The following is a 14,369-nucleotide window of genomic DNA, read 5'->3' on the forward strand; positions in this document are numbered from 1 at the left end:
AACTCAATATATCAGCAAAACACTCGGTATTTGATATATTTTATTCAATGTATTCTAATCTTTAAACATAATGTAACTGTACCTGAAATATTATTTGTTTCTGATAAAATCGCATTTGACGTCCCAAAAGCGGCGAAAGGGTCTAGCAGGCTAAGCGAACAAGAAGTGCCCCCAACGACGGATTTGGTCATTCTTTCAGGTGGTGTACTGGCAGGTCCTAAGAACTCTCTATGCTTAATATCAGTCCTCGATCTTCTTTTGTTTTCGAGTTATTCAGGATAATGTAAAATCATCAGTGTATCATTGAAAGTGTCATATTCAAGTACCGTTTATACCGTTCAAGTTAGATTAACCAAACAAAATTATATTTGACAACAATAAAATAGACTACAAAATGAATATGTTTAACCTGCATCATGTCCTTACACTTCATTATAAAAAAAAAAAACATTTTATTTTTCTTCTCATTATTTTTTATACTATTCGCGGAGGTACACCTACAAAAAAAATATGCATGAGTAGCCACTAATACCCACTATATACACATATAAAAATATTTGCATAAATCTTCGTGCGTCATGTCAATAAATAAAACATTATAGAACAAGGATCTCGGAAACGGCTCTAAACATAAAAAAAACTCAAAAATGCGCGTTTTCCCAGAGATAAGACCTAGCTAAATCAATTTATCGCCCCCGAAAACACCCATATAGCAAATTTCATCGAAATCGGCGGCACCCTAGGTTAGGTTTTTTATAATGTGTTTATAATCTTTTTTTATTGTATTGTAAGTGTTTTTATATTTTACTTTTATATTCATATTATAATTTACCTAACTTAAGAAGAAAAATAAATAAAGAGTATAGTTACAAGTATAATGTTAAAATATATAATAAAATAAATAAGTAAATCAGTTAAAAGTGTAGGAAATTTGGCAAAAAAATATTACTAGCGACAATTGTACGGCTATTTTGACCGTAAAAATGTCGATTGTGGCATACAAATGTCTACATAGTGCCATACAAATGTTGAAAAGGTGCCACACAAATGTCGTCAGGTTCTTAAAAATTCCACAAAAGAAATGCTATAAAATGTTGATACTGCCAAACAATATCGAAAAAATAACATATACATGTCAAAAACGCCTTACAAATGGGTAATTAGTGCCATACAATACTAACTATAAAAAGGGAGTGGTGCCTCGTACAGTATATTTAATGTTGTTAGGAATCCTTCCTAAAACGATGATTATAAATCTGATTTTACAAAATTAAAAAATGCCATACAATTGTTGAAAAACCGACCTCTTCAAATATTTTTTACCCAACAGTGGATCTGGTTGTGCTACTCGTACGTAGGCCTCATCTCTACATGGCAGCGAGTTCCTTCTTGACAACATTGAAATAGTCTTGAGTGGCCTCGGCCAAATCGCGGTCACCAGCCGAGGGATCGTCGACGCCTAAACTGTGCCGGGGGCTGCCTTCCTCCGCTTGCCGCTGCTTCAAACGGATTTCACGAAGCCGGGCTTCAAGAATTTTTTCTCGCTTTGTCTCGCGTTCTAATATCTAAATTCAAATTACCACATTTGTACTTTTGCTAGGAAGTGAAGTGTAACCTTACTAACTATTAAGCACAAACACAACACTGCCGACTGTAAACACCTTGAGGTACTAGATCCCGAAATATTGTATATATTCAGTAAAAAATAAACACTTTGAATGTAACTTACCGCCAACATGAGATTTTTCTCGTTTCTTTCAGATGCAGTCATGGATGCTGATAGTTCCAACATAAAAATAGAGCCTTTTTGAGTACCAACAGCTACTAGCGAACCCTGTAAAAATAGAATTGATTTCGTTATTATTGGCACCCGTTAAACTAATATTTGGTGGATAGACACTTGTTTCAATTGTACCTTAATTTATTTTTCCTGTTTACTGAAATTTTGAAAATAAAGCATTTATTACAACAATCATAAGTAATACATAGGCAAAGGGTTAGGTAATACAAATGTGGGTAGGGTAGAAAATCTTAAATTCCTGAATCTCAAAACGGAACAGTGTCAAAATGTCTGAGTATTTATGATTCGGTTAAATTGTGTTTTTTGAAAAACTAATTTTAGCCAGCCTTTTATGAATGTAGTATGATACCTTAGGGTATGGTGCTTTACGCACACTAGCGTCCCTTCCCCTCCCCCTGACGCAATCTAATATGTCCCGGTTCGCAGTTTTTTACATTTTTTGAGGAAAGTATACATTTTAGGAAAAAAGTGTCAATGAAAGAAATCATCCTTAATAAATTCTCAATAAAAAACGGTCGTATTCATTTTTTTATTTGATGCACCATATTCATGTATTAGCTTGTTAAAATTCTAAATAACATAGTTTTTACTTAGGGTTCGAAACTCATTTATTATACACAGTGTAACATGAGGAAACTGAATAATTTTAACAGCGTATTCCAGATCATATTAAGAGACAAAAATGTCCTATAAACAAACGTCGGACTGTAGGGGGCAGTTTGAGGGCAAGGTAAGGTTTACAAAAAAATCTTAACATACGAGTATTATAATGTACCTAGTATTTGTAACATAGTTAATTAAATTTAGTTACCCGTTATCATTTATTCATCTTTAATATGTAAATACTCTTTGAAGTGACGACTGATAGCCCACTGAAGTGGCCACTTAAAAAACAAATAAATAGCTGACATGCGTCATTATGACTGTTGTTCATACTTATATTTGTTGGTAGAGTGCCGTCTAATCAATAGAAAGATTTGCTTTATTTGTTACATTATAAATACTAGGTACCAAATACTAAGTACAAATACTCCAAAGTGTATTGATTGATTTGCGAACCTTACCATCATTCTGACATGCCACGAAAATGCCCGCTGGAGTCCGACGTATGCCTATAAACTTTTTTACGAAAAAAAAGTAAAAATCCATTTTAAGTGACAAGCTTACCAATAGCATTTTCTTTTTATGTATAAATACATTAAAAAAATTAAAAATAAAACAAGCAAAAATATTTTTTTTTTGGCGAAATTTACCTAAACTTATATTCAAACGTCGGACTGTAGGGGGCAGTTTGAGGGCAAGGTAAGGTTTACAAAAAAATCTTAACTTACGAGTATTATAATGTACCTAGTATTTGTAACATAGTTAATTAAATTTAGTTACCCGTTATCATTTATTCATCTTTAATATGTAAATACTCTTTGAAGTGACGACTGATAGCCCACTGAAGTGGCCACTTAAAAAACAAATAAATAGCTGACATGCGTCATTATGACTGTTGTTCATACTTATATTTGTTGGTAGAGTGCCGTCTAATCAATAGAAAGATTTGCTTTATTTGTTACATTATAAATACTAGGTACCAAATACTAAGTACAAATACTCCAAAGTGTATTGATTGATTTGCGAACCTTACCATCATTCTGACATGCCACGAAAATGCCCGCTGGAGTCCGACGTATGCTTATATTATATCTTTTCCTTCTTGGCTTCCAGCAGATCGTTAAAATATAATGGTTTAAACGACAAAACAAAGTTTACAAATTGTCCCATCAATTATGACGTATTACTTACGTACATTTGAAGAACAGGGATATAACAGGGATGTTGCCAAGATGTAACCCTTTACCAGGTTGATAGTTCAAAAATGATAATCGAATGTCAGCCTTACTGATCGAAAATAGAACACATGTTAGAAGTGACGTTATGTCAGAAATCTTAGAGCATTTAATAACTTGGAGCCGGTATTCAATACTTACCCCTCTGCCAAAAAACTTGCACAGTGTGCAAAAATTCACGTAGGTACATACAATGTCATAATCGATTAATGCTCATTCCCATAATCGCCTCGCCAGAGATCACTGGTAACAAAAATGCCTGCATATTGTGCCGTGAGCACATGTAAGAAACGATCAACCACTTCAACCGTAGAAATAGATGGTATATCACTCCATTAGATATTTATCCGGACGAATTCATAAATGGTTATGAATCCTTACACCGTGTTTTTACGAAGTATTTCCTGTGTGATATTTTTGTGTGTATCAAAATAAGAATGTATTCTTTATTTATCAAGATGTGTGCGTGTGTAATGAAATGACACAGATCTTTTTTTGCATTTGTGAGTAATATTTTGCATGTGTTATTTCCTCACCTCCCCGCAAAATTCGGCAGAACTTTTCCCGTTATGAAAACTCTAAGTGAGAAATATATATCCCTTAGCCCGGTAAAGGATTAAAATAAATAAATTCACACCATGCGCGAAATAAAGCACCGGTAAATATTTGAAAATCCTTGACCGTAGTTATTTTCAGTCATAATTTAAATTTACATACGAAAGAAATTAAAAGAGCAGGTACCTAACTTGACCGTGACTTACCCTAGGGCCATCCGGGCCCACGGCACCACGGGGGCCACGGCACGGCATCACGGCCCGGGTCGCCAAATTGCCAGGGGCGGCGTAAGCTGCCCCTGCCGCTGCCCGCTGCCGCCCCTGGTGGATTGCATTTTGTTTTTCTTCCTTGACTTCTGGGGCGGCGAAACGTATTGGCCCGGGGCGCCAAATTTCAAAATACGCCCCTGCCGTGACTCATTGTTCTGTATTTTATATAGATTCCATAGTGGCTAATTAATCATTTTGACAGTTCGAAAAAAGAATCTGATTTGATTATAATTCAGTCAACTACCCTACCCCGTATCCTAGTCCCTACTAGCTATAAACCCGCCCTACCCTATTGTTATTTTTGAAATTAGGGTGTTTTGGGACTTAGGCGATAAAAATGAATGTCATTAGGCAACATTCGGCAATTTTAAGAATGAAATAATTTGACATATTGGGAATAAGATGTTTTAAAATTTAGGACAAATACGAGTATTAGACAATGGCATTATGAAATTTACATGCAATGAAACCAAAGCGGAAATTAGACAATTTAGGAAAGGTTCGTAGGTAAGTTAATTGGGTAACCAACGTTATGCTTAGGTAAATTTACAAGTGTAAATCCTCAGTACGTAATGTCGCTGTCTTATAGAGGGTTTGTACTCGAATAATTTAATTTCATGGCTCGTTCCAAATTGCATCCCTTTTAGTATATTCAAGTAGGTATATGTAGGTAGGTATACCTGTTCGTGAATCCTGACTTTGACAGGGGGGTCGTCGCCCAAATACATCGTAAGGACGGGTTTGCACTGGCTGCGCAGGAGGTCCCACGCCGAGATGACGCCGTCCGCGCCCGTGCACAGCAGCAGGGAACACCTGCCGGTTAGGTATAGGTATAGAGCTCAATGTTTAATGTGATGCTAATTTAAAGGCAGCCAGCTCCTACTGCTGATTGCATGTTGATGATGATGATGATCAGTACAGTATACTCCTATAGAGAATTTACTACTATTATAAAAACAATCCCCGAGAAAGATAAATCGGTGAAATAAGTATTTTTTTCTTCTCGTCGACTATAATTCTTGAATTAAGATTTCGTACTGGATTTCGTATACCTACCAAACTGCTTTGGGTACTTTTAATGTCTGGGCACCCAACTCAACTATAATATGCAGTTCGATACTGTTTAGTCAACTGTAATGAAATTGACCAATCACAGCTCGCCGCAGTCAAGAGGACGAAACAAAACCATAGCTCAAATTAGTTATTTATTTTAGGTTGTATTGTAGGAACAATTCCTTCATAAGTCAGAAACGCATACGTGACACCCTTAATAAAGGAACATCCATAGACAACGAAAACAGCTTAGCGTTACTTGTTAGTCTCCATAGGCTACGGTGGCTAAAATCGAGAAAAATACTGTTTAAAAATTGAATTTAGCAAGGACCAAGTACCAGGGCCTCATGAGTTACGAGAACGTGTCGTCGACCAACCCGCCCTGGGGCGCGGGGTGCGGCGGCCGGGTTGCGTACCAGTATAAAGGTACCACGGCTGCTCGCGTATCTTCACTGTATACTTTTGGTTTGGTTTGTTTGTATGATTTTACTAGTTTAAAGTATTATTTTAGTTGACTTGTATAAAAAGTATTGTATACAATAGTGATATAATCAAGCTTTTCAATCTCCTACCTTACTTAGGCAACTCAGCAAGCTTCGTTGCCTAAACACGGTACTCGACTGAAAAGCTCTGTATTATATCACGATTGTATAAAATACTAATTCAGACGCGGCCAGATATTATAATAAAATTAACTTGATAAATCTAGACGCATTTTTATAAGAGTCGAGAACCGTCAGTTATTAGGTTAAGGTTTGAACTATTTCTTTACATTGTATTCATTGTACAATAATAATAATTAAACGAACTTCGTGGGACTCCACGTGGCGCAAGTTATTTTGTGTCGTGTCGGTGGCATCGACAGCACGGGTGAGTCGTGGCAATCCTCGCTCCACAAGTGCAGCCTCCAGTCTCCCACGGTCAAGAAATTTTTCAGAAAATACGGATTGCGCTCCAATGACCGCACCGTGCCAGTATGTGCTGGGTACTGTAAGCACAATAAGAGATGAATAAAACAATACAAAAGATGAATTATACAAGTGTAAAATGCTGTATTAAACTTAACAAACAGTTTAGATATAATTAAGATTAGGAGGTACTGAGCATTCGTTTCATTTTGACACTATACACGGTGTAACATGAGTAAACCGAATAATTTTAACAGCGTATTCCTGATCATATTTAGAGACAAAACTGACCTATAAACTTTTTTTAAATTCGCCTAGTTTCAGAGATATTATTAATTAAAAAAAAAACAAGTTTTTATTGTTTCATAGTGTAAAAGGTATTTTTGATGGTGATGTTGCTGCTGTGGGACGTAGTCTAAATATCCTTATTGATAGGTGTCAAAAAGTGACAAGTAACACTTTGCAAAAAGTAGGTTCTACGAAAAAAAAATGTAAGAATCAATTTTAAGTGACAAGTTTACTAATAACATATATTTTTTTATGTACAAATACATTCAAAAAATTGAAAAAACAAAACAAAAAAAATTTTTTTTGGCGAAATTGACCTAAACTCATATTACATTTTTTACTTGTTTTGACCTCAGAAATGCGTGGTTAAAATTATTCAGTTTCATCATGTTACACCGTGTATCTATCTCACCTGGATTGGGAGTTTCTCCAGTTGAGTTTTTCCTTTCCGGTTAGCGTTAATGACGAAACCGTTGTCTGTTCCGACCATGAATCGCGTAGGGATAGTGAATTCGTACTCCATGGTGCTAATACCGTAAGCATTTGCCATGCTAGGAACATCAAACGTGTATTTCGCGATATCAATAATCATTTCTTCAGTAGGCTCGGACATATTTCGCGCGTCCCACCATTTACACGCACCATCGACTCCGCCCGAAAAGAATTCTAGTCCGGACTTGCTGTTTATGAAGAGCACATTACGCACCATGTCACGGTGCGCCACGTGCGGCGGGCACGCCGACACCGCTTGGCTCCCGCGCCGTATGTCAAACAACACTACTTGGCCGGTAACTAGTCCTCCCGCCAACATAGTGCTATCTTTTGGATTAAATTGTAAATCCAGTAATATGGACGGAGGCATAAAATTCATTAATGGCTCCGCGGGGGTCTCCGCGTCCCATAAAAGTCCGAATATGCTGCCTTGTGGGTTACGGTAGTAATTCATGTCCACGTAAGAAACAGCAAATCGCATTTGACCTTCGGGCTGCCAGCAGATGGAGGAAATGGGGCGGCCTCCCATAGGGTCGCGGTACACGTTGACAGTGCGCATGCTGTTCTTCTCTACGGGCGGCAAACTAGCCAAGTCCGAGTAATATATTTGGTACATATCGATTGCATTATTTTGCAGTGCGTAGTGTTCCATACCCTGTACAATTTGTTAGGTATTACGGTTACGTAAAATAAGAGTATTAAAAATAAGAACTGGAATTAGACCAAGAAAAATCTGCAGAGATTTTAATAGCCCATGCAGTGCAAGTTTTATTTAAACATCAAACTTCTATAAAATTATGACGTATAAATAACACTTGCACTCCCCAAGACTTTTCTTGGACTAACTCTTTATGTAAGGCCTGAGTGGACGCTCGAAGCGGAGCGTTCGGCGGGGCGTGCACTCCGTGCAGCGTGGCGTCGGGCTCACAAGTGATTTTAGCAGCGTGCACTAAGGCCGCTCCTATACGTTTGCATTTGTTTAACATGCACACCTCACGCCTTGCCCCGCTGCACGCTCAACTCGAGCGTCCACTCATGTGGTTGTGTTTAATAGTTAGTGTACGTACGAGTATCATCAGTTTCGATTACGAAATTATTGATTAGGCACAGACACTTAAAATATAATAAGAAGCTTACGGGGCTGCACGCATTGACGCAATTGATATATTCTTCTTCCTTTTCGACCTTGCGGCGGTAACGTTGCGTGGCTTCAGGGTCGTGTATATTGACATCCTTGGGCCAGCCACCTTCAGCGTGGTTGATTCCCGTCGTATTGTATTTAGCTCTACAAAATAAGCATATTAGGCACACGCCAGCAACCTGGTATTTGGAATAGGAATACTTTGCCAATACCTCTATAGGGGTGTAATAGAAATCCCGTTTATTCTTAAAATATATGTGGCGTTCCATGCCTAAAAGGTCCTTATGCTCCATGTGCATAAGGACCCTTAAATGATGGAATGCCACATATAAGAAGTTTTTGAAGCAAAACAATTTAAAGGGACATTCGTTTCTGATACCACAAATATTTGACTTTATTCACGTAGAAGTAATTGAAGGCATCTAAATATATATATTACGTTCAGCCCCAATTTGCTTATTTAGGGGCTGAAATTGAGATGAAAAGTACTTAGTGTTCTTATTTTTCGTGGCTCAAATTACACACGAGGTAACATACACACTGCTGCGGAAACCGCTACGAAATAGCTACGGATCCTAATGTCACTGAGAAGGCTTAGTTTATCTACCGCTCTGTGCTGATTTCATGTAGCGAGAAGTTCGGAGTGTTCTGGGTGGCCTGGTGTACCGGGTTCCGCAGTATGAAAGCCTTCTGTTCAACGGGGTTAGGCAGAATGGTGTCGCACAATTCTGGCCCTTGTTCACAGAACATGGGCTGTTTTCCGAAGTCTCGCCGTTTCATTATATACGAGTAAGTTTCCATTATTTAATTATTTGAAGGCCTTTTCTCAAATAAATAATATAAAATACAGTATTTCAAATATTAACTATAAAATTAATTAAATTAAAACATCTAAAATAGTGTAAGGGACATACAAGAAATCGACTGAAATATGTCTAAAACAATTGCTGGAGCTTTTGACAAGCCTAGCACTTTTTTTTACTTGCCTCGTTTAGACTATAACCCCGTATTGACATCGTTGGCCAATCTGGGCCCTGTTTATCAAAAGTAATCAAAAGCTTGTATCTCGTGGAAGTCCCTTTCAAACAAAAGCTGTCAAAACAGGATTTCCACTTGTATTACAAGTTACAAGCTTTTGATAAACAGGGTACTGGACGTGATCTGGACGCAGTTATGTGTTATGAAAGTCCGCAATTGAGGTCTCGTTCTAGCGCTTAGGCTGTGGCGGTTCGACCTTTTCGGCTACATGTCTATGGTTCAAAGAGTATGAGTATTATATTTTTTGATGAGGAGTAGGACCAAAATGAGGACATACCCATTAGAGGATATAACCAACGGAGACGCCATGTCTATAATTTTTGGTACAAAATAGTCTGCCATTTTTTGCGGGGGAGGGGCACATCAAATGTAGAGTCTGTGCGGAAAGAGAAGAGTCGTGGGATTTGAGGGCGCGCCAGTGCTATTTTATGGTTTTTGCTATGCTGACAACACTGGTCACGTGATTATAGTACGACACTAAAGGTCATGATACTTGAATCCCTTTTGTTCCGGTTTTTTACCACGGCTTACTAAACGGAGCCTGGTGGTGGTGTCGGCTCGTCAACTCAATCCTCTGATTTAGCGCAGGCACTAGTTTTCTTTTTAAAACACACTTATCTCGGATACTAAAAAGTGACTGCGATTGACAAAACTGCTAAAACTATTTAAGAATCTGTCCAATACAACTGTAATTTTAGTACCAAACAAGATACGAGTCTCATTTATGTACTGCCTAATCTGTGCAGTCCAACAGTTATTAAAACCGGGTAGATCGGGTAGAAATTGGGCAATAGAACTGTAATTTTATCTGAGATATATTTCACCCATTGTAAACTTGACTTGTAATGTATGTGTACATTATTAATAATAAATATGAATATGAATAAAAATAGTGCATAAGTAGGTAGGCCTTATTGGGATATGTCCGGTAATCCGGTTCTCTCATCTCACGATATTTTACTTCGCCGAAAAGTCACTGCTAAATATGAAATATAATTTCGTAACTAACAGAACCTACAAATAAAGAAATATTTTATTAGAAAAAGTTTTATTCTTTGTAATCGAAGTCTGAATTAAAATATTCAATGTCACTTATGTTTGAGCTAGCTTCAAAACAACCAGGGACACTCATAGAACTATCTTCATCTGAACTGGATGTGCTTGAATCCGGCACGTAGATTACGAATTCTTGCATATCACCTACTTAGCGGTCTTTTATTCGAGATACCGTAGGCACTTTTACACAATCCTGAAAAAGAAATTACATATAAATATGCATAAAATGGCAAGTATCAAGACTATTTGTCAGTTATTTTAAAGATCATGAATGACCTGCATATTTATGAAAATTAATATATTTTGAATGAATATACTTACCGATTATGTACCGGAGACAAGTTACTTAGGGGGCTTATTAAATAGGTAATTATTTAATATGAAATACAACATCAATACCTGCGAATAGCGGAAATACGTTCCGCGACTTTTTGTAAGTCGATAGTCGCCTTTTAGCCGTTTTCTTCCCGCTGACAAAACCGAACAATGTTAAATATAATTTTCCTTGTGGTTTTATGTACGGTTTTATCGTGTTTTGAAAATATTTTATACATAAAACTTGCGGTTTGTTAATAAAAATATACATTGACAGAAGTTTGTTTACTTTTTACAAGACAGGTGTCAAAGGTTTGATTGCCATATAAAATTTAAAATGTTAGTTCCCGTTTCTGCCACGACTCTTCTCTTTCCGCACAGACTCTATACGTAACGTAAACATATCCCTGTCACATAAACGTCAGTCCATACTTGTGGTTGACATGTCGTTGACCATTGGCCGCCTATTTTCGACGCCTGTTAAACATCGGGTACGTCTGCGTAGATCTTTACGCACAAGTACCCAGCGCACATGCACGTTGTAATATGTTATACTGATCTTTATGAGACGGCACGCCGCTTGCGTGACGTGTGCGTGCGCCGCTCAAACATTATAGCGCACGTGCAAGTCTACGCACACGCAGCTGGTGTGGTCTGGCCTTTAATCTGACTGTGCTTTTATTGTATTTTATGTATTTTAGGCTCTGCGGGGTTTGATATTTCTAACATTTTAGCGCACGGGCAAGTCTACGCACACGCAGCCGGTGTGCTCTGGCCTTTAATCTGACTGTGCTTTTATTGTATTTTATGTATTTTAGGCTCTGCGGGGTTTAATATTTCAAACATTTTAGCGCACGTGCAAGTCTACGCACACGCAGCCGGTGTGCTCTGGCCTTTAATCTGACTGTGCTTTTATTGTATTTTTTTTATGTATTTTAGGCTCTGCGGGGTTTAAGGCACTGGTCCCACCGCGAGCTAGTAAGCTATGAGCTATCGGCTATAAACACGAACAAAAGATAAGCACTCCCGTGTAAATAAAAGAGACACGGCGATATTTATAGCTCACCGCTGGGCGAGTAACTATAAATATCGCAGTGTCTCTTTTATTTACACGGGAGTGCTTATCTTTTGTTTGTGTTTATAGCCGATAGCTCATAGCTTACTAACTCGCGGTGGGACCAGTGCCTAATATTCTATCTTATGGAGCGTAGAGTAGAGCTCTATATTTTATCTATATTGGAATTCAATGTTAAGCTTTGTCGTATCCTCGTTATATAGTCGGTACTTACCTATTATGTATCTCCTACATCTGTTATAGATGATGATACTGCTCATACTATCAAAATCACTGCAGACTTTTCTTGGTATAACTCTAATCATAGGAACGGCTCCATTCGTGAAACGTTCAAGATACGTAACATTTCAAACGTAAAAAAGAGTTGTGGAATTAATGGGGTCCCATACATTCCACGACTCTTCTCTTCCCGAAAAGACTCTATTTATAAATAACATTTTTTATGAAAATATACAATTTAATACATTAAAACTATTATGGACAGTATGGCGCGTTTTCTTTTTAAGTTTTCTGTCATTTTGACTCATGTATTTGTAAGATTCGGATAAAACATGGCCCGTAAAGTTTTGTGAATATTATAAGGGGTTACATAAAGATTACATTACTTATTTTACATGATTTGTGGTTTACGTTTCATTATTGGTGCCACGTCCATTAAAGGCGTGTTTCCATAGGTAAAATATGCTATAACCCGATGGGTAGGATGACAGGTGTCATTTTAATAAAATTTTGCGAGAATTGACGTTTTTAGGTTTTAGATCAATTATGAGTCAATTATAGATTAAATAATCCACATGGAGGTGACACATGTCATCCTACCTATCGAGTTTGAAAAATACTATAGGCCAGGTCACTTGCTGGCATATTATATTACCTATGGTAAGCAGCACTAAACACAGAAGAAAATACACAGTGGTATGGTGGTAAGTCAGTCTCTTTCGTATGCATTGAAATATTATTATTACTAGCTATTTATTATTGATAATAACTCAATTATGGTAATGAGCTTATATGAATCTACGCAAGGGAGTACCTATGCCATTTCTATAATATTACGTTGTAAGCAAATTACAAGTTATTGAAACATTTTACTGTGTCGTAACTGGTTGGGACGGTTCCACTAATTTGAACATTAACCCAATAATGTTAAAAGTCGCCAAACTGCGAGATCTCTCTTGCGCAAAAGATACGTACCTAAGTACTTTAAGATGAATTTGTAGAATTTTATATCCTCGTTCAATAATCTGATTTCTCTACTTATATTTGTACATAGATTTATTTTAATCATGCTCATATCCATTTCTGTTTGAAATTTACCATTATATATTTCTCACTTTTCTACACATGTGAAGGTACTTAAGAGCCAACAGGAGTGGTCATTCCTCCATACTCGACTGCTTCCTCCATGGTTTTTGAAGCTAAAAAAGCTTTTTGAAAAACTGACAGACAAACACACAATCTCCTCTTTCACTAAACGCATATCCCACCTCTTCTCGGTCGTGGGTTAAAAAGAGGTGTGTCCTAATGGACTGACTATCTGACTATTAACTAGGTGCAATAAATAGTTATTTAGAATAGGCCAGCCATAAAACTAGACTCTTACGTAAAAAGTCGAATATTATAATATAACCTGTCACCCAGCCGCGGGCTTAAACCATTTATCCAATTTTGATACAGAAACCTGATAGTTTGCCTTTTCTTGCAGAACTCACTACAGGTATAATTTATTGTGTAATCAATTAATAATCGGCGCTTCACGTCACTTTAATGAGCGCATGGGCAAAATTTTAACTCATTATCGTTGGTGGGGGACATTAAACTAATTCAGAGACATTATCGCCCTAATGACGTATGGCGTGGAGTTGCAGCGCTGGCTCCGAACGCAGCCGCGCCGCAAGAACTCTCGGTCCCAAACGACGCGCCGCGACTACACTAGAGACTAATTTATTTGTATGTCTTTTCCATATCTCGAGACCACGGGGTCCCGGACCTTTGGGAGGCGTACGTGGGGCCGAAGCCAACAGCGCAGAGGCCCTTTAAGACACTTTAATCTAAAAGCAAGGGATACACGTGGCGGATACCATCCCCGAACGCTATTATTATTATGAGCCTGTTGTGTCCCACTGCTGGGCAAAGGCCTCCCCCCTCTTCTTCCACTTGTCCCGGTTTTGAGCTACATCTGGCCAGTCTCTCAAAAAGGAGTCCAAGTTATCCCGCCGTCGCCGACGAGGTCTGCCGGATCCCCGGTTTGACTCGTGGGGCACCCACTCTGTGGTTAACTTGGCCCACAAGTCGTTCGGCATGCGGCAGACATGGCCAGCCCAGTCCCACTTTAGCTAATACTGAGGTATATAGTTAATAATAATACAGTGAAACCTGGTTAATTGGCACCTGGATAAATGGAAAACCTCAATGATTGCAACCAAAAGTCCGGTCCCGGTCCCTTGAGACCAAAAGGCCTCTATAATTGAAATTTTGGAACCTCTATAATTGCAATTTAGATTTTAGTGCTTTTCGTAATTTTGCCTCTATAATTGACC

General features: G+C 37.9%; 2 protein-coding genes across 2 annotated transcripts in view; one reads left to right on the forward strand and one right to left on the reverse strand.

The window, feature by feature from the left end:
- LOC134679024 (angiopoietin-related protein 2) overlaps nucleotides 1-14,369 on the forward strand; it is a 121,967-nt gene that overhangs the window by 59,195 nt on the left and 48,403 nt on the right. The window lies entirely within an intron of this gene.
- Nucleotides 1,368-9,152, reverse strand: LOC134678347 (dynein axonemal intermediate chain 2-like). The gene is made up of 7 exons (XM_063536892.1): nucleotides 8,953-9,152; nucleotides 8,342-8,489; nucleotides 7,125-7,859; nucleotides 6,326-6,504; nucleotides 5,144-5,276; nucleotides 1,730-1,834; nucleotides 1,368-1,565 (listed from the first exon to the last, which is right to left on the reverse strand). Exons 1-7 carry the CDS (start codon nucleotides 9,144-9,146, stop codon nucleotides 1,368-1,370), a joined length of 1,692 nt encoding a protein of 563 aa, XP_063392962.1. The 5' UTR covers nucleotides 9,147-9,152.

The sequence above is a fragment of the Cydia fagiglandana genome, chromosome Z, assembly GCF_963556715.1.
Source record: "Cydia fagiglandana chromosome Z, ilCydFagi1.1, whole genome shotgun sequence".
Classification (NCBI taxonomy): Eukaryota; Metazoa; Arthropoda; class Insecta; order Lepidoptera; family Tortricidae; genus Cydia; species Cydia fagiglandana.

Coding starts and splice junctions, on each gene's coding strand:
- LOC134678347 (XM_063536892.1), bottom strand. CDS start 9,146: ATGGAAACTTACTCGTATATAATGAAACGGCGAGACTTCGGAAAACAG. Junction 1,835..5,143: donor AAGTCAGGATTCACGAACAG/GTATACCTACCT, acceptor CTATTTTTACAG/GGTTCGCTAGTAGCTGTTGG. Junction 1,566..1,729: donor AGAAAAATCTCATGTTGGCG/GTAAGTTACATT, acceptor ATTTGAATTTAG/ATATTAGAACGCGAGACAAA.